The 20,826-nt window shown below is 37.7% G+C and overlaps 1 protein-coding gene across 1 annotated transcript in view; it reads left to right on the plus strand.

Moving 5' to 3' along the window:
• slc8a4a (solute carrier family 8 member 4a) overlaps positions 1 to 20,826 on the plus strand; it is a 63,819-nt gene that overhangs the window by 15,871 nt on the left and 27,122 nt on the right. Inside the window, exons 3-4 of the mRNA XM_055180088.2 lie at positions 9,711 to 11,057; positions 13,490 to 14,004. Coding sequence (XP_055036063.1) covers positions 9,753 to 11,057; positions 13,490 to 14,004 — 1,820 coding nt within the window. The 5' untranslated portion in view covers positions 9,711 to 9,752. The remainder of the gene's footprint in view (positions 1 to 9,710; positions 11,058 to 13,489; positions 14,005 to 20,826) is intronic.

The following is a 20,826-nucleotide window of genomic DNA, read 5'->3' on the forward strand; positions in this document are numbered from 1 at the left end:
ATGTTTACATTAATGAGTTTACCTTTTAAAACGCAGTACTTTTGCCACGTTTATGCCTTTCATTTACACTACGCCGCTGTTTTCGACCCTCATAAACGGAGTCGTTCATACACGCTGAAAACCCTGTTTTAGTTTGAGAACTCCGGGGTTGCGCTGCAGTGTAAATTAACATAGACGGAGTCTTATGTAAACAAACAGCGCATAATTTTCAAAGTAAAAATTATTTTTATTTAGGTAAATGGAGGTTTGCAATGGAGGTTTTGCCAAAAATAGTAAACATCTACCAACCAGCTATTATAAATGCTATATCAGATTGTTTTAACATGTATCCTTATAGATCATGTCTGTTTTATATTTATGTTTGAGTATTGTTGGGTTTGAATTTTGTTGTAATGTTGTTTATGTTTTGTTTAAATTTAGTTCGCTTATTACGTAAGATAGACTGTAATTATAAACGCCATATAGGGCGTTGTAAAGGCCAATATATGAAGGGAGAATTGTAATGGGTCAGACATTATTTTCGAGTTTAATTTAAGTTTTGTTTGTTACTTTAAAATGAATTTCGTTTCATATAATTTGTCTCTTAATTTTAATCTATGTTTTGTTGATACGTTTTGTGGATATAAATTAATAAAACAATAAAATCAACGTCATATTAATATTTAATGCTCGTTTAGCCGATTGCGCTTTTTGCTATTTCTGTGTTGCTAGCGGAGGACGTTCACAGATAAATTTTTAATACTTTAGCCAGCCACGATTTTTTCTCGGAGAACGCGTGTGAGGCAACACACACACACACACACACACGCACTGAACAGCGACAGGTAAGATAAGTTATTTTGTGTTTTTCTGAAGAATACAGTCAGTTCGTATGAAAATTTTCAAATGGGCTGTAAGATTATAAATATGAACTGTGAACAATAATCTATTATAAATATAAAAGCGTGAAATAGCTGAATAGGAACTCCCTACATTAAAGCAATAAGCATTTCTGTAGTCTAAAGCTATACTTCACCTCTTATTATGTTTGATTGAATTTTGCATTTGATGACATTTATTTTTGCTTCAATTTCGTTACTGTTTAGTACTGTTCACATCAATGCTTCCTTTTTAAGTCATAAAGACCTTTCTGTTTGGTTTATAACATCAACATTAACCTATTAATCATATAAATATGTTGTAGGGGGGAGCTAGAACAATATTAGACTTTCCCAAACACATTTCTATAGGTTAAAAAATAGTGTCTGTTGTAGTTGACGGCAAAGGATCCAGGTTTGAATTTTTGTCAATATCGCACACCGCTAGGTTGCATAAATGCCCAAAGGTAAGCTATTATTAGAGTAATAAGTTATTTTACACTTTAATTTCGCATGCCCAGTTACATGATTGGTAATGTTTCCTGCGTTTATGGTCGTGTATAGTGTGGATGTAGATTCTTTTTAAAATGCCAGTATAAACGAGGATCGTTTTCATTTTAATATGCCGTTTTAAAACGCAAATGCTCTAATGTAAACAGGGCCTGAGACAACGTAGTGACAAAACACGCTCTGTAGAGTAGTTTGTCTTTTTAGGGCTACTGTAGAAACATGGTGGCATGAAATATGGACTTCCATCTTAGGCGACCCACAGTGTATGTGGATAAAAACGGCATTCTCATGTGACAGGAAGTGCGCTTTATCCACTCGCTCTGTAGGTGGAGCTTGTAGGCTGGTTTGCTAACCGCCAACAAAGACCACAAGAATAAGATCACACTCATGAGTTTGCCAAAGGCTCTGCATTAATTTGTACCAGTTTAATTTTAGTGGAACAAAAAGGTTATCTGAATCTTTAAAGGGACATATCATAAAAAAGATCAACCCAGTAACTTAGTTTTGGCAAACCACTCTCTGCAAGGATGTGAAAAAATAGGTAGTTGAAATTTGCCCCTCCTTGTGGTGTCAGAAGGGGATAATACAGCCCCTTAATCTGCACTATCCAACTACAGCACTGACATTTAGTGCAGAGATCAGCTAATTTGCATTTTAAAGGACACACCCAAAACGGCACATTTTGCTCACACCTAAAAAATGGCAATTTTAACATGCTATAATAAATTATCTACATGGTATTTTGAGTTAAAACTTCACATATGCACTCTGGGGGCACCAAAGATTTTTTTACATCTTAAAAAAGTCTTGTGAAATGTCCCCTTTAAAGGTAAACAAGACTAATTAAGGTACAGTAATATACACAAAAATGTACAACCTTGTATCATGTTTAGTATTCCTGTACAGTGTAAAAGTTAAATATTGGCTGACCAGACACAGTGTTTAATATAAGTTTAGCCTTGCCATTAACTTTACACAGAGCTTCATTCAATTTAAATGGGATGATGGTGGGGGAGACTCCTGAGAGGAAGCTAAATTAAGACGGAGGGATGTTTGGTAAATATTGACTGCTGTGTAATAAAAAGGTGGAGGACAGAGGGACAAATATTGACTCAATAGGTTTTCTCTCAAAGTATTCACTTATAATCATTTTACACCAAGAAATTGAGGTGGTACAGACCCTAATGGGAGAATTTCTTGAATCTGAAATATTACAAATGATAATGAAAATTAAGCTTAGGACCTTGATGTAATAAATATATATGTGCAAATGTATATTTACAAATAAATATATTTGCATAAATCTGCAAAAATGTTTAGTATGAGTGTCATCATGCTGAACGATACTCTCTTTCATCATTTCATAATTGGAGCAGCGAAATAAGAAAATTGTGGGGTAGAGGCAGGAAAATGTCTGTTTTAGATATGCAGATTTATGGGATACACAGAGAGGATGGTCCTCAGAACCCACTCAGCACTGAAGTTTTGACATTGCTTGAATAGGAATAAGGTAGAGGGGATCTTCTTAACAAGCACTGCATCCACCCTAAATTTGACTCAATAAATGGTTCACTCCCAAATCAACTGCTACTTTCTGTCTTTGCCTCTCTTAACCCTCGCACACAGAGTAAAACTCTTTCACTTTTTAAGCTAAGGGACCCTCAAGAACTTGAGCATTCATATTTTACCACCACTAAAAGCCTTAGGTGGGATTAAGGATTTAACAGTCAGGATAAGCCTCTTGATATGTATTTAAAACACCTCTGGTTACATATTTTTTAATTTCGCTGCTTCACTGAAAATCGGTCCGGGATTTGTTCGGGTTTGATTTTTGGTTCATTCGCACTGCCAATGATTTTCCACAATCTGTCATTCACACACACATACCGTAAAGATGCCGTAAAGTCATGTGATTTATTTTTTACACAGTGTCTGATGCTTGCTAGTTATCCGTGATTTCTCTTTCGAGAAACCATGCGCTTGCATTTTAGTTCATGACAAGGAGTGCATGATGCATGCGCTGTTCTGTCATGCTGGTGAATGATCTCAGCTTTACCGCGGATTGTGACCTCTGATCTTTGCTTCAGTTCAGTTTTCAAACATTTCTCCATGTGAATGTTGATCTGCGTTTAAATCCCTGTGTCAAAGACCCAAACCATAACTTCTGACGAGAAGGATGACGAGATAGAAGAACCATTTTTGCTTCCCCATCAAACCATTCAGTCAAATTTCTTTTTATGTTTTTATAGTCTGTAAAACCACTTAAAAGCCCTTCATTTAGATCATCAGCTCTTTAGCAGAGATCCATGAACTACTGATCCATAAACATTCATTAGAGATCACAACAGAAGTATTTCTGAAGGAATTATTGGATCTCTTTAATAAGAAACTGCTTTATTTGGTTCACAAAACTAGTTTGATTGATTCATGGCTTGGTTCGTTTTAAAAATAATGTGTGTGTACGCGTGTTGTGTTGTGTCAGGACAGACAGGAGCATATTGGCAGTGAATTGTGGTTGATGGGTACAGCTACAGTCACATGTGGAAACAGCAATAGATTGGTCACAGCAGATTATAGCCAGAACACTGTATTTTTTATCACACTGTGCCACACACATGCAAAACACCATCCTGGCAGATGCCTTTAAGATAAGCCAGACTGTTGTATTTGTAAGTAACTATAGAACTATGATTTTTTGAGTTAGCTTTAGATCTTTATATAAGCAACATATCTGTTTTTGTAAGTTTGTAATAAGAAACTAGCATTAAAATATTCAAAGTCACTAGCAGGCTTGTGCACAATTCAGAATTTCATAATTGGACTCCATTCAATTCATGAATTGGAATTTGAATTGAATTGACTCCGCCCTACATGAAGTTGAATTGGAATTGGAATTGGAATGACAGGAAGTGGAATTTAATTCATGGCAATTCAAATAAATTCCACAGTCACACAACAGAAAGAATCTCATATACATTCAGTGTTAGGAAAGTTACTTTGGAAAATTGTTTGGCAACCATTCCAAATACTTGGTTAAAGTAAAGCATTCTGGGGAATGAAGTCATGTTCCACAAAATTACAATTACAAAAAAATCTAACTTATTATTTGTTATGTGACTAAAGTTTTTAACATTAATTGCTGGGGGAAAACATTTCCTGTTAATGTAATCTGTACAAGTAATTCAAACTAATATAATTTTTAGAATATGTAATGCAATCATATCTGACATATACTGAAAGCTTCATTTTTAACACTTCACTTACTGTATAATATGTATATTAATTTCTTGGAATTTCTATTGAATTGCAATTCTGCTTCCTTTAATTCAAATTCGATTTTTAATTCTAGATCCTGTTTTTGACATCAATTCAAATTCAATTCAAAATCAAGAATTGAATTGGAATTCAGGAGTCATTCTCAATTCAATTCTGAATTGTGCACAAGCCTGGTCACTAGCACAATGTTATATTTTTTCTTTGCATGTGTACATACATTATTCCAAGTGTTTTCAATTCAAAGTAATAATTTTGTCTTTTTTTGTACAAAACTTTTGTGCTGTGAAACTTTCCCCCCTCATTTACATAATCCTCAGATGTTTTTAAAGTTCTATTACAATATTAAATCCCTTAATATTTATTACAGTAAGTACAGAGCAGAAATGTATAATGATGAGCACAACATATGTTAAGAATATTTTAGCCAAGCACCTCAAAACCAAAAAGAGTAGGGAGTTTTTTGTGAGTGCGTATATGAATCCTGTACACCGTCAACAGTAATTCATACTGAGTTATTTGCTTCTCATCCCCAGGCTCACTTACATAACTGAGGGCTTTACAATGCTCCTCACTGCTCTGCCATTTGCCTCCCACCCCGCCGCTGGCCATGCTGAAGTGGTGAAGCTGCTCAGCATATGCCAATTAATGCAATCAGCCTCTTGATTGATGCATCTATTATACGTCTGCAAGGACTGCAAATGTAGCCATACTGCTGCTACGCGTCGCTCTGGTCTGTTTCTGCAGCTGCTTAAGTTTTCATTCATGCATTTTGGCATTTTATCCAAAAATGTCAAGGTATACACTTTTGTCAGTATGTGTGCTCCCTGTGTTTGAACCCATAACCTTTGCACTAATGCATTGCTCTGCCTCATTAACAACTATAAGTTGTGTGTTAACGTGGACCAGTGACTTCTCTTTCAAGGGACTGGAATTCAAAATATGTGTTTGGTCCGTCATGTGAACCTATGTGCATCATGTGTCGTGTCAAAATATGTTCCTGCTGCACACCCATCAAAAGGGTTTATGCTAAAAAGGGGAGCTCCCATTCACAAAATACACTCATGATTACACATGAGATTAAGCGAGTATTTGGCAAACGCGAGCGTCTCTTTTATCCTAAACCCCTTCGAATCGTCTGAAGCAGGCACATATTTTGACATCATGCGTGATGCAAATAGGTTCACATGACACGCCAAACACATATCTTAAAGCAGTGGTTCTCAAACTTTTTCAGCGTGCGGCCCCCCTTTTGTATGCCGCATTCCTTTGCGGCCCCCCCAAAGAAAATTTAGGACATGAAACTGTTTTAAAACTTTTGATTAAACAAAACATATTAAATGATACGAAGTAGTGCTGTTGGTTAGTAGTCTTATTTTTTTAGGTTTAATTGCAAAGAATTCATGATAAATTAATTTATTTATAAAATGTCATAAAACTGGGGCCTCCCTGGCACCATCTCGCGGGCCCCAGTTTGAGAACCACTGTCTTAAAGGGACATTGCACTTTTTTTTGAAAAAAGCTCCCCTAGAGTTAAACATTTGATTCTTACCATTTTGGAATCCATTCAGCTGATCTCCGGGTCTGGCGTTACCACTTTTAGCATAGCTTAGCATAATCCATTGAATCTGATTAGACCATTAGCATCGCGCTCAAAAATAACCAAAGAGTTTCATTTTTTTTTTTTTGTGATATTACGCACTGACCGAAAATAGTCCCCTTGGTTACTTTCAATAGCAGGGGACTATTTTCGTTCAGTGCGTAATATCACTACGTCTGCTGCAGCCATGTTACATCAGCAAAGTCCTTGATTATTACGCCAGATTGAGAGTATAGTTCCTAGACATATCGGCCTAGAAAATTGCAACTTTTAATTTTCTGTCGGTCTTAGTAAATGATGTAACTACAGAAGAGTCAAGTTTGAAATAGGCAAAATATTGAGAGGCTTTGGTTATTTTTTAGCGCGATGCTAATGGTCTAATCAGATTCAATGGATTGTGCTAAGCTATGCTAAAAGTGCTAGCGCCAGACCCGGAAATCAGCTGAATGGATTCCAAAACTGTAAAAATCAAAGTTTAACTCTATGGGAGCTGGAAAATGAGCATATTTTCAAAAAAAGTGGAGTGTCCCTTTAACATGACAAGCCACACACATGACGGGCAAAATACAAGTCACCAGCCGCCAACTAGCCCGTAGTGAGATTGCCAAGTATAGGACTTTTATGTATCTTTAAACTCCCTATTAAAACACAGCTGATGAAGCCATATACATGGGCCGTTATTTTTACACTAATGATGCTATGAACAGCCTTGATGCTATTTATAGACCTGGCATGGTGTTTGGCAATAGTAGAGAAGCTTAGTTGATGCCAAGTGCATGATTTTGTGCCCGGGAGGTGAGGAAGGGGCGAGGGTGATGAATATAGTAATGTCATTAAATCGGGTATACATACACGAGTAACTATCAAAGCGTTAAGAGCGCGCAAAAAAATGTTACATTATGCTTGAGATACGAATGATTGCATCATGAATGCGCTGGTGCAAATAGTGTATGCTTTAAGCTTTTAAAAGGTACTCAAATACAACAGAGGTTTGCTAAAGTCACATTAAAGATCAAGCTGATGTATATTTTGGGAGAGAAATCTTTCGTCACCACATAGATCCGTGTAGTGAAAAAGATCCCACAATGTTGAGGGAGATGTTGATGCGTGTTCTTGTGAGATTTAGTCAAGAGGTCTAATGCAGCAGTCATGCATGTGTGATTCCAGCTCTTATATAAACTTTCCTCTGTAGCGATTCTTGAAGATGGGGTAGAATTTGGTGTTTGTTAGAGGCACGCTAGAGGCACATATGATCTGATATTGGATGCGAGAGAGAAAAAGTGGATCAAAGGAAAGTAATAAGAAGAAAGTAGGGAAGATGACTTTCAAAGCATTTCTGTTTTTTGTATGATGTTTGTGGCCTAAATTCTGTTTTATTGCATGTTTAAACAAAATAGAAAAGCTGCATTTTTACATTTATAATTACCCCAAAGGTTCTTTTAAGCATATTGAAATATGTCAGTGTTGATTATTTGATAAAACAGGCAAATAACTTTAATTCATTTTAAATCAAATCCATTTTGCCCTGGAAACAGATCACACATCTTTTAAATTCAACTAAAGAGATATCACAGAGGCTGTGTACAATATTAAATTTATGAGTGTAATTACGTTAAAGGGGTCTTTCCTGCATTATGTGAGGTGTAATTTAAGTTTAAATATGGAGTGTTTTTGGGGCTAAAACATGCCAACAAATATGGCAAAATGCCTGGTTTAAAGTTTAGCATTTTAATGTGTAAGATTTATTACATTCAAGTGTGTTATATTCAAGACCTGTGTTGTGCATTATTTTATATCTACTTTTATATATTTTATGTAACAGCCGTTGATGCTTATATATCCCCTCGTTAAGTCTGACATCATGCACCGCTTTCGGGTCCAATCATCTCAAATGCCATAGAGAAATAACAAAAAAATCATGCCAATATGCACTCGTATCATGATGCAAAACTACCAAAACCACCCGATCCTAATTTTTATCTCCATAACAAAATCTGAGATGAGCAGACATGGACTCATAGACATGAATATTTTATGAATTATTAATACATTGCTCTCGGTGATTCTGTAAGTCTGGAGACTGCATCGTACACTGTGAGTTTATAAATTTTTCACTTAAATGTGTAATAGGAATAAATAGTGCTCATAAACAGCTGTTTGAATAATGTCCTCTATTGAAATGAGTGGAGGCATGGACCCAGTTTTTGTTATGTCCTGACTTAACAAGCGGATTGGGAACTGCTTTCATTTTCTTGCTGCTTTAACTCTTTCGCCGCCAGAGTTTTTTTTTTAAATTGCCAGCCAGCGGCAGCATTTTTCATGATTTTCGCAAAAGTTTAATGCCTTCCCGAAAATTTTACATACACTGTAAAAAAAATCTGTAGAAATTACAGTGTTATTGCAGCTGGGTTGCCAGTAACTTACCGTAGATTTAAATTTATGTTATTTACTGGCAACATTTTGTTCAAAGTTAAATGAACATTATACATTTACAAGTCTTTGTCTTTACAGAGTAAAACTAAAAAACAGAATCAAGCAAAACATTCTGGGAAACAAAATCTGAACCAAAAACAGAAAAAGGTTCCCATGCTTTGGATGAGGCTGTTATTGTATAGTTTTATTCTGTAAAGATAAAGACTTTTTAATATTTAAATTGTATTTAACTTTGAACAAATTCTTGCAGGTAAATAACATCAATTTAAATCTACGGTAAATTATCGGCAACCCAGCTGCAATAACATTGTAATTTCTACGGGTTTTTTTTACAGTGTACAATATATCAAATTAAAGAACAGACCCTCTGCTTTCAAAAAAAAAACGTTTCATCCTACCTTCATAAGTTCTCTTTTTATCACCTCTCAAATATGGGTAGGTTTCTTCAAAAACACAAAATTTTGACCAACGCTACGATAATTAAATTTTCGTGAAGGACTTTTGATAGAGATCAGATTCAGAGTGATCCTCAAAACATGCTCAAATACATCTGCTTGCCCTATGGTGATACTTCCGGGTTTAATAAGTTGCGGAAGAGCGCTACCGGGTGGATAATTGCGATATTGCTGAAAAACTAAAATACTTGTCTTTGGCAGGAAAGCGTTTTTGCTTAATTGACGAGATAACTTGTCAATGGCGGCAAAAGAGTTAACATGGTTAGAACCTGCCCCCATAAAGGTAAAAATACTTTTAAACAATCACATATTGATCTTTAATATTGACAGTGATTCATTTATTTTTCACAATGACACATCCTTTTAAAATCTTTTGGTTGCTGAAATTCTGCTTGCACAAATGTGACCCCTTCAACTATCTGATGCTTTTCTCTGTTTTAAAGCTGCTCAGTGCATAATTTGTATAAATTAACATTGGATGTTCATTTTTAATTTGTCAGAATGAGGACAAGCGTTACAATTAGATTAACAGACTTGTTATTGTTGAAATTATTATATGTTTCCTTTAATTATGTGTTTCAGAAGTTTATTGGTTCTGGACACTGATACCGTTGCACTGCCACCATGCCTCACATGCGCCTGCCATCCGTCCCTTGCCTTTTCTCTCTTCTCATCCTGATCTTCTTCTTGGGCCTCACCAATGTCTCTCAGGCCAGCCTCGATGTGTCCCACACCAGTCCAGCAAACTGTTCAGGAGAGGACAGCTGCTCAGAAGGCGTAGTTCTGCCGGTGTGGAACCCCCAAAACCCCTCTGTCGGTGATAAGGTCGCACGTGCTATCGTCTACTTTGTGGCCCTCATCTACATGTTCCTGGGCATGTCAATCATCGCTGACCGGTTCATGTCCTCCATCGAGGTCATCACCTCTCAAGAGAAGGAGATAACGATCAAGAAACCCAACGGTGAAACCACCACAGCGACCGTCCGCATCTGGAACGAGACCGTGTCCAATTTGACCCTCATGGCTTTGGGATCATCGGCTCCTGAGATCTTGTTATCTGTAATTGAGGTCTGTGGCCACAAGTTTGAAGCGGGTCACCTCGGTCCAAGCACGATTGTGGGGAGCGCAGCATTTAACATGTTTATTATCATCGCCATCTGTGTTTACGTGGTTCCTGAAGGTGAGGTGCGAAAGATCAAGCACCTGAGGGTTTTCTTCGTGACCGCAGCTTGGAGCGTGTTCGCCTACATCTGGCTGTACTTAATTCTCTCCGTCTTCTCTCCTGGTGTGGTGGAAGTCTGGGAGGCTGTGCTCACGTTCCTCTTCTTCCCGCTGTGCGTGGTTCAGGCCTGGATCGCTGACCGCCGCCTGCTCTTTTACAAATATGTCCACAAGCGCTACCGTGCTGACAAGAATCGCGGTATTATAATTGAAACGGAGGGTGACGGTATGTTTACCAAAATGGATATGGAGATGGACGGGCAGGGCATCAATTCCCACAAGGAGGCTCTTGATGGCATGCTAGCTGGAGTAGAGGAAGGAGGAGGTGGTAGTGGAGGAGAGGAAGAGGAGGCCAGGAGGGAAATGGCCCGTACGCTTAAGGAGCTCAAACAGAGACACCCGGACAAGGACATGGAGCAGCTGATTGAGATGGCTAACTATCAAGTTCTGGTGCAGCAGCAGAAAAGTCGAGCTTTCTACCGCATCCAGGCCACGCGCATGATGATCGGAGCGGGCAATATCTTGAAGAAGCATGCAGCAGATCAGGCCAGGAAGGTGGTGAGCTGTCATGAATCTAATGCCCAGGAAGAAGACCCTCACACCATCTACCTTGAGTTTGAGCCTTCGCACTACCAATGCTTTGAGAACTGCGGCTCCTTAAAACTCTCAGTCACCCGGCATGGTGGTGACAGTGGCTGCACTGTTAAGGTAATGATTAAATCTCTACGCTTTATGCACAGATGTACAGTCATTATATTACAGTGATTGTGCTGTGGTTGTCATTTTTGAGGTCAGAAACCCTAATGAGTACCAAGGGTAAGGAAATACTCTCAAAGCTATTTTAAATAATTACAGCACTTAAAAGATGAGCGATCTAATGACAGCGTTTGGAACAGACTTTACGTTCATTAATTTTATCATTTTAACATCACCAGAGGAAAATCAGTCAAAAATGAGATCATGATCTTGAAGTATTATCAGATTTTTCATTTTTCAAATATAAGACGTTAAACAGAACTAAACAATTAAAACAGTAGTGTTGTTGTTACATGACTGCATTACATGTTTTCTTAAGATGGTTTTTTAGCATTTTTATTCAAGATTAATCAGATATTACTTCCTGATCTTTACACAGTCTTCCTTCTATTGTGCTCTGTTGCCTATACAATACTATACTGTACTATGCCAGTGTTTCCCACAGATATGAAACATAATTGTGGTGGCAACCGGTGAAAAAAGGCAATCATTACCAATAGACAAAACAATGGTCTACGTGTGACAAACAACTAGTAATGTGTGACACAACTCAGTACTTTGATTTATTGAACATTTATAATAATTTCACAATCATTTCACAACAAATCCAAACACCCCAAACTCTCCTTGCCATGGACAAAGCTGACACTGTTTGTCAAAGCACCATAAAAACACTTTACTGTTTTTGCACTAATATATATAGTAATACTTGTAAGCCACAATGCTTAAATAATCGTCTCATCACGATTGTTTGACCTCATTGTGATGATTTCAAATCACCGCAATGATTGCACATATCTCTAAAAACACAAGGGGGAGCTGCAGCGCCTGTATAAACGAATATTTTAAACGAATGTATAAAATAATACTTTTAAATATGTGTTATGTGTATTAATATTTACTGCCAGGTAAACCATCCAAAAAATTTAATTTAAATAATCACAACAATGTGTAAATTATTTTATGAACAAACAAACAAAATGTATGAGAATTAAATGTCAAAGAAACAAAACAGACAATTAATCATCATAACCGTCAAAGCTCCAAAACAGGCAATTAATCGTAATAATGCATAAGCAATGACGGCTCGTAACTGCTTATCCGAGGGGCGCAAATTAAAAATATGTGTTCGGAGTGTCATGTGTGTTGCTTGTGTTTTCAAAATATTTGTTTGTTGCGTCATGTGAACCATGTGCATCATGTGTTTTGTCAAAATTAGTGCCTGCCGCACACGGGTCAAAACCGTTTATGATAAAACAGACGCTCACGTTCACAAAATGCACGCAAGACACTCCCTTAACACTAAACTCTGATTACACATGAGATTATGCGAGTATCTGGCAAACGCGAGCGTCTCTTTTATCATAAACCCTTTAGACGCGTCTGCAGCAGGCACTTTTTTGACAAGACACATGATGCACATAGGATCACTCGACGTGCGGAACACATATTTTGAAATTACGAACCACACACATGACGGGCTAAATACATGTTGTCACGAACTTCGCATCAAGCACCCTCGAAAAAAGAATTCACCGGCCGCCACTGCGTGCAAAGTGCAATGGGCTCGACATTAACATTGCTTTTTTGCTATCATCTTTGTGCTCTCTGAGCAAACTTTTTAGATATGAAAAGATAGTTTATTAATAATAATTTTAGAAAGAAAGTGCAGCGTGTGGTCGTGACTTTCAAAACAAGAGCCAGTTGTTATCACTGACTGGCTCTGATCATGGCCGTTCTGCAATCGACTCAGGTTTTACACAAAATGTTAATCAGACCTAGGACCCGAAGTAATTAAACAGGGACCGACCCGGACCCCATTGACCATTTAAAATATAGACCCGGAACCGTACAGTTCTCAGGTCCTCCGTAAATATCTGTAATCATGCATACAACTCTGCTCAAATTTAGAAGCATAGAGGGATACAATATGACATGGAGCTCGCTTCGCCTCGCACTTATTTATTGAGAAACAGTGAGCACGCAAACGCACACCAAACTCAACAGGAGAGACATGACTCACACGCAAAATATCATTATCAAAGAGTGTCATCACGGAAGAACAAAAAAGACTAAATTTGATGCCAAATATACTTGGGCGGTTGTTAATACATCTGGGCGGCCTGTCCAAGTCAATGTGTGGGAAACACTGTCATGGGCAATACCTGTATAATCCCAGAAAACACATACTGATTTAAAAATGTATCCCTTGTGATGCACTGTCACTTTGGACACGTTGGGGTTAATGTATTAATACTATGCTATGCTATGCTATGCTGTACTGTACTACTACTGTACTACATACTGTACTTCACATTTGTACTAAATATATTGCTGCATCAGCACTTTAGCTGTATGACCGTACAAACTGTTTCTGTGTCTAGGTTGACTATCGCACAGAAGACGGAACAGCTAATGCAGGATCAGACTACGAGTTTGCCGAGGGCACTCTGGTCTTCAAACCGGGCGAGACCGTGAAGGAGCTGACAGTTGGCGTGATTGATGATGACATATTTGAGGAAGACGAGCATTTCTACGTAAACCTCAGCAATCCTCGTGTCGTCCATCGTGCTGAGGTCTCAGTCCTAGACACCAGTGCCGTGTCTCCAGGCAGCATCGTCATAGGGTCCAGCCACGTTCCTCCAAAAGCCGCTCTGGGTAACGCTCATAGCGCCACGGTGACCATCTACGATGACGACCACGCAGGAATCTTCACGTTTGAGAACAATTCGACACGAGTGAGCGAGAGCGTGGGCATCATGCAGGTGAAGGTTCACAGAACGTCCGGAGCACGAGGAAAGGTGGCAGTACCGTACCACACTACAGAGGGCACGGCCAAGGCTGGAGAAGACTACGAAGAGGTGGCTGGCAAACTGGAGTTCCTCAATGATGAGACCATGTGAGTTAAATATTCTTTTGTTTTGAGTGTGCAGGTGCGAATTTCAGAGAGAAGGCATTTTGTCATTGCCATCACTCAGTATGCCAAATACGTGCACAGAGCATATGTTTGTCTGCTGGAAGCCAAACAAAATCAAATCTTCCTTGTCTTAAAATGTTTACACAAATCCTTTTTCAGTTTTATTCTACACTTACAGTATATTTGCATTTCCCCGATGACAGACCTGGGGCGGTACTTTTTTAAAATGTACGCTTTTGTACATAAAAGGTACATATTGGTACCTTTTAGGTACATGCTGATACATTGGAACTTTAAGGGGTTAAAAGGTCCCATTCCAGTGACAAAAGGTACAACTTTTGCACCTTTTTTCTAAAAGTATACCATTATTTTAATTAGGTTGGGTTAATAATGTCCCATCATAAAAACTGTGACGTGATACCACAGATCCCTTTAGCACACTTGCTTTGTGTTTGGATGTAAGTGTTAGCATCCTGATAAATTCTAGTAATTAATCCTTTATTTAAATTCATTAATACTTTTCGGTCCATACATTTAAAACACCAGAAAACATAATTCGCAAAACTAATTTTAAAGGGTGGGTTCAATGGTATTTCTTGCATTCTGACTTATTAACACAGTTATAGAGTTGTTTCCTCATGCTAAACGTAGGCAAAGTGTCAAAAAAGCAGTTAGACGTGTTACAGAGTATTTCTGTGCCGTATGTACTTCGCCAGGGTTCAGTTTTGGAAAGTTTTTTTCAATTACGGGTCCAGCTGTCGTTTCAGGGGTTTTCTATACGTATAACTTCTTTATATGGGCACTTCCCCCGGAAAACCTTTGTTTAATTTCAAAACTCAACAATGACACGAAAGAAGAAAGTCAGCCTTATGAAAACAATGGATATAGTTTATTATAGTTACCCAACCGGGTCATGAGTTGCATGTGGTAAGTAAGACTTCTGTCTTATGTTGGAAATATGCGCGTGCATATTATATAAATGACACAAACATGTAGTGAATTATAAGTTAAACAGTGTTGTATAGTGTTGCATTACTCGTACTTGCTCCTCCTGCGGTATAACTCCTCCTTCTTCATTTATTTGTACGTTATCATAAAGATTCGGTAAAGCTAATCTTTCTTTTAAAAATCTAATTAAACTAAAGACTCTTCGGAGATATAAAGGATGTCATACTACTCTATAGGTACTTCAGATTACCCTCAGAAACAGCGTGTGTTACAGTATGTGAGCTTTAAGAAGAAAACCTGGGCAATGTTGAATTGAAGTCATTTTTCTTACCTAACTGACATTTATTTCTTCTTTTAAGCAAAAATATAATACAAATTAGAAAAGTGTGCTTACACCAAGAAAAAACTGTTTACCAATGGCGTGTTTTAAAAACAAGTCTTTAAATACAGTTTTATCCAGCTCTGCATCTCAAGTAAATGTATCTCAAGTAAATGTATCTTCTTTTAAAAGTTTTATCACTGAAAAACAAGACAAAATACTTATTCGAAAAATGATGTTTCTATACCACAGATTAGAAGTTATAGCTACATATACTTTGAAAATCCATTGAAAATTGATAGGCTAATTTTACCCAAACCATGGCCGAATGACTGCTGTTTGAAAACACTTACACTTGTCTTGTGATGTTATTGGTGCAGAAATAACACAGTTCAGTTGATGAGATGATGAGAGGTTATGGGATATGAACAGAGACGTGTAATAGGCAGAATCATATATATGACTTTTAAGGATAAAATTGAAGAAATGCCTGGCAGACAGCCAGCGAGGGAGATTAAGAGTGATAAATATCCTGACTTTTTCCATTCTTGATCAAATCAAACGTGGCTGCACATGTAGCACTCAGTGCTGCCGCAGATCTGAGGTGATGAAGTCAACTGTAACAAAAACATGCTGGAAGCTGTTATTGTGAGAAGTGCAAAGCTTGTAGGTAAACAACTTAAATAGCTGTCTGAGAATGTCAGTCATGGATAGAAAGTATTTACATGAGAGACACAGGACAGGACAGAAATGTGTTGAAATGGAGACGTTCGTTCCATGCTTATTGTAGTTGGCCACCTGCCCCCTTTACTGTATATATTGTCTGTAGGCAGCATCCGAACTAAAAAGTAGTTGTGTGTTTGTTAATAGGGTCGTAAGAAAATATAGACACTTGAGAGTATTGTGATATTTAGTTGCCATACTGTATCAATAAAAAAAGCAATATCAATATTTTTTTCATAAAAATCATACAAGATTCATGGCAGTTGTTTCATTTTGACTTGACATCCTGACCGCTAGATAGCATTTTTCTTAGCTCTGAACATAAACAGTGACAGGAAGTACTAGCCACAATTTTTTGCTAAGGTTTGCATATGGTGGTGTCCCTTGAGCTGGACACCTGAGTTTACTTCAATAATGCATGTACATTTTTATCTATCACGACAAACTATGTATCATTGGAAAGGTCTAAGCCTCTAGAATACACATTTAAACAGTGTTTTATAAAAATAAATTATGTAGGGAGAGTAATTGATTCATTTATGAAAAGATTGTGTCTCAAAACATTTATATCCTGCGAAATGTCACTGTCCCGCCAGCGGGATGCCTACGTTTACTTCAGTGTTTTGCATGTGAATTCTTATCCAATCATGACAAATTATATATCATTTGAAAGCTCTAAGAGTGTAGTTTATTATTTATCACCAGCATTTTGGTAAAGGAATGACATAGTGAGAGCCATTTTCTAAAATATATATCAATTATGTAGGGAGAGTAATTGATTCATTTATGAAAAGATTGTGTCTCAAAACATTTATATCCTGCGAAATGTCACTGTCCCGCCAGCGGGATGCCTACGTTTACTTCAGTGTTTTGCATGTGAATTCTTATCCAATCATGACAAATTATATATCATTTGAAAGCTCTAAGAGTGTAGTTTATTATTTATCACCAGCATTTTGGTAAAGGAATGACATAGTGAGAGCCATTTTCTAAAATATATATCAATTATGTAGGGAGAGTAATTGATTCATTTATGAAAAGATTGTGTCTCAAAACATTTATATCCTGCGAAATGTCACTGTCCCGCCAGCGGGATGCCTACGTTTACTTCAGTGTTTTGCATGTGAATTCTTATCCAATCATGACAAATTATATATCATTTGAAAGCTCTAAGAGTGTAGTTTATTATTTATCACCAGCATTTTGGTAAAGGAATGACATAGTGAGAGCCATTTTCTAAAATATATATCAATGGAAAGCTGTAAGAGTGTAGTTTTCATATTGCATCACCATTTTGGGAAAATTATGACATAGTGAGAGTCAGTTTCTAAAATGTCACACGGCCACAGGTGGAACCAATTTGTTTTATATAGGTATAGCACTAATTCCCTATTCTAAACCTAAACAATTTTGGCAAATTATATATCGTTGGAAAGCTCAAATGGTGTAGTTTTCATATTTCAGAGGTAGGCCAAATTAGTTTTTACATATTTATAACACTACAACCCTACTCTAAACCTAAAAAATCATTACATACTATATATCACCAGAAACCTCTCAGAATGTAGTTTTCCTATTTCAAGGTCATTTGATGATAGAAATAATGTTGTGACAGTTTTTTTGTTACATGACCCCCCATAGGAATGCATATTAATTATTATTTATTCATAACACTATATCCTATTATAAATCTTCAAAAATGTTAACAAACTATGTATCATTGGATACCTCTAAGAATGTAGTCAAAACCTTTTTGCATTAATAATAATGCAGTGACAGTAACTTATTAATTTGTGACAAGAGTATGCAGCAAACCGTTGACACCTAGTGGCCATTGTTGATAAAACCACCAAAAGTGTGACACAAATCTATTATTACTTACATTTTTACATTATTACTTTTGTGAAACATTTTATTTATAAAATTAATATGCTATTGCATTATTTTTATTTATTACTTATTTCATATTCTCACCTCCAGACACTTCTGTGAAAAACCCTAGACCAAAAAAAATTTGGGTTATATTAAGGTGTACATAACCCCCCCCCCCATTTTGGGGGCCATTTTGAAATGTTCGCCAAAAAAAATCAATTCATACTCCACACTCCAAACAGATGGGGGCAGTATACCTCCAGAAAGTGAGTTGGTCTATTTTAATTTAGCAGCTGCTAATTTAGCAGCATATATCAAGTTTGATTTACATTAGCAACTAAGTAAGTTATCATTAGTCACCAAAAAAAAAAACATTCGGTCTCATTAACATTGCAATGTTTTTTTCCGCTACGTTTGCGTCCATTTGGTGTTCATTATCATCGAAGACATTTCAAGCTTCTTAGCTAATGTTACATTTTAGCATCAGCTTGGTAGATAATGGGTGAAAACCGGATCGGATCTGTGGGTAGAGCTAACTATTAAACGCTAACAGCTAAGGATGCGCGATAATTTGCATGCGTTAGTCATTGCGCTTCTCGTCAGTGAAGTCGGTTTCTTAAATTAAAAGTGAATCACCATCGGCTGCTTTCAGATGGAGCCACATTTACTGCACAAAGCCGTAGTTCATGTACAAGCTGAGCATAGGTTATCGCAAGGCCTATTATAAGTGAACTTCTAGCGAAATACTAACAGCATCTTACTTACCAATCGAAAAGAAATGTTGTCATTTCGGAGTCGAACATCATTTCTTTCATGTCCATTAGTTGTCTTCAGCGATGAAAAGCAGTGCCAGTATTTACTCTGGTTCGGTTCCTTTATTTATCAGATTTTATTTGTGATTCAGAGCACGTTTTTTCCCTGCAGCGAATGGTTGTGGTAGTGGTAAATGTCTCTTGCTTCGGCCATTCTTCCGCTCTCTTCCCTGAACTGAAATGCGTCCGAAAACCCAAGGCAGGAAGGCATCAAGGCATGTCCGAAACCATGGCTGTCCGAATTGCATTTCTCTGAGCTGCCTTCATGTCAACAAGTCAGCTGCCTTAGTTTTCGGACGCAGCGGTAGTAGTGGGCTGTACTTCCCACACATGTGACTTATTCGTGTATTGCATTTTGGCTGGCGGTTATATAAGTGACCCGCATACCGCCTCCCATGGTCGAAACTGGTATTACGACACCTGTCGGGCTGTAGCTAGTAATTTAGCATGCTAATTCAGATTGATATCTCTGCAGCACTATACCTTGTAATTTTTTTATGACATCTTTGCCCTTATTTCTTCTCATTCTTTTGATGCGTGTAGCTCATTTTTAAAAAATCTTTTACCTGAATTCTTACAAATGGCCCCTTTAAAATAGGAAATATGCCAATATATCTCCTCGCTTTACAGCACCGCAGTTTATCACAGCCCATAGCATGTGATACATATCGCATTGCGAGATTCTTGTCGATACACAGCCCTATTTGTTAATAAAGTTAATAATTATTGTAGTTTAAAACTACAGAAATCCCCAAGTATGTACTTATTTGGTCGGCACGATCGATTCCAACCTTCTAGAGAACTTTGCTTGACTTTATTAAAAATAATATACAGATGGAAACCGTGATCAAAGTTATGAGTTGAAAAGTGAAACAGTAGCGAGATGAAGAGAGGTGCAGTGCATCATGGGATCGATGAAATGAAACCGTGAGGTGATGATAAAGCAGAAGCAATAATTCACAAAAGAGGAAAGAGAACAAGAGAGTAAAGAGGTGAGAGGCAGGTGCGCGGGCGGAAGGAAAGGTGAAATGAGGGAGGGCACAGAAAGATGAGAGAGGAGGGTAATTTGTTTGAACAGTTCGCTTATATCGCTCCGTGTGTGCTGGCTGACTGGTGAGAGATGCCGGAGTCAAGCACCATGTGGGAGTTTGTGTGTTTCACATGGATTGTGCCGCATTGAAGCTGTCTATCAGGGAAAGATCTGAATTGTGTGAGTGTGTATGTGTGTATTTTTGGCCTAGTGAGGGATTGAGTGCCAGTTTGTGTCTATATGTGCAGTGTGTGTTATCACTCCTGATACTGTATTGGGGTTGGCTGGAATTGTGTATTGTGTGGGTGGATGAGTGAATATGAGTCCACATATGATTTTCTTTGTCGTATTTATGTTCAGTTGGTTGTGTTCAATGCAACCAATTTACATGTTTACACATAACTTAATTTATGGACATCTATGGTTTGATTTCTATGCATATGTGGATTGCATAGGTTGTTATCACATCTTATAAAAATTTAATGTCAATAGACGTAAAAAAGTGGTGTTCAGTAATCATTTTACCTGCTGTATTTGTGTATGAGTGTGTGACTCTGTCAGTACATTTCTGCTGACCATACAGAGGCTTAACATTTTCCCTCTGCGCTCACAACTCCTGTGAGCTGACACCCGACAGTGGCTGGAAATTGTGCGTATATATGCGCAACTCTATGTGTGTGGGATCACAAAGGGGGGCAACATCTTAAGATGCTAATGAGGAACTGTGAGCAGCACCGGGCTAAAATTCAAGCATGTAGTTTGGTTAGTGTTGTCTCCCATTACTAACCAACAACATACTGTAAAGAGTGAATCTTAAACACACACACAGCACCCTGCGCTCCAATTCCGGAACGATCCGCTCTCCCACGCATCCCACTGTGATTCACTACACGTTTGTGTGAATGCTTGTGTTATTTTACCATTTGTGCAGAAAAATATCTCGTATGAAGATATCATATCAGTGCCAAAGAAAATTGAGTTGAAATGGTATGAAGTGGGCTATGAGTGCACTTATGTAAGCGCTGAACAGGCAGGCAACATGCGCACGGCAGAGGCATCAGATGATGATTTGCTCAAGTAAAGAAAAGAACGGATCGATA

This window comes from Misgurnus anguillicaudatus, chromosome 9 (genome assembly GCF_027580225.2).
Source record: "Misgurnus anguillicaudatus chromosome 9, ASM2758022v2, whole genome shotgun sequence".
Lineage (NCBI taxonomy): Eukaryota > Metazoa > Chordata > Actinopteri > Cypriniformes > Cobitidae > Misgurnus > Misgurnus anguillicaudatus.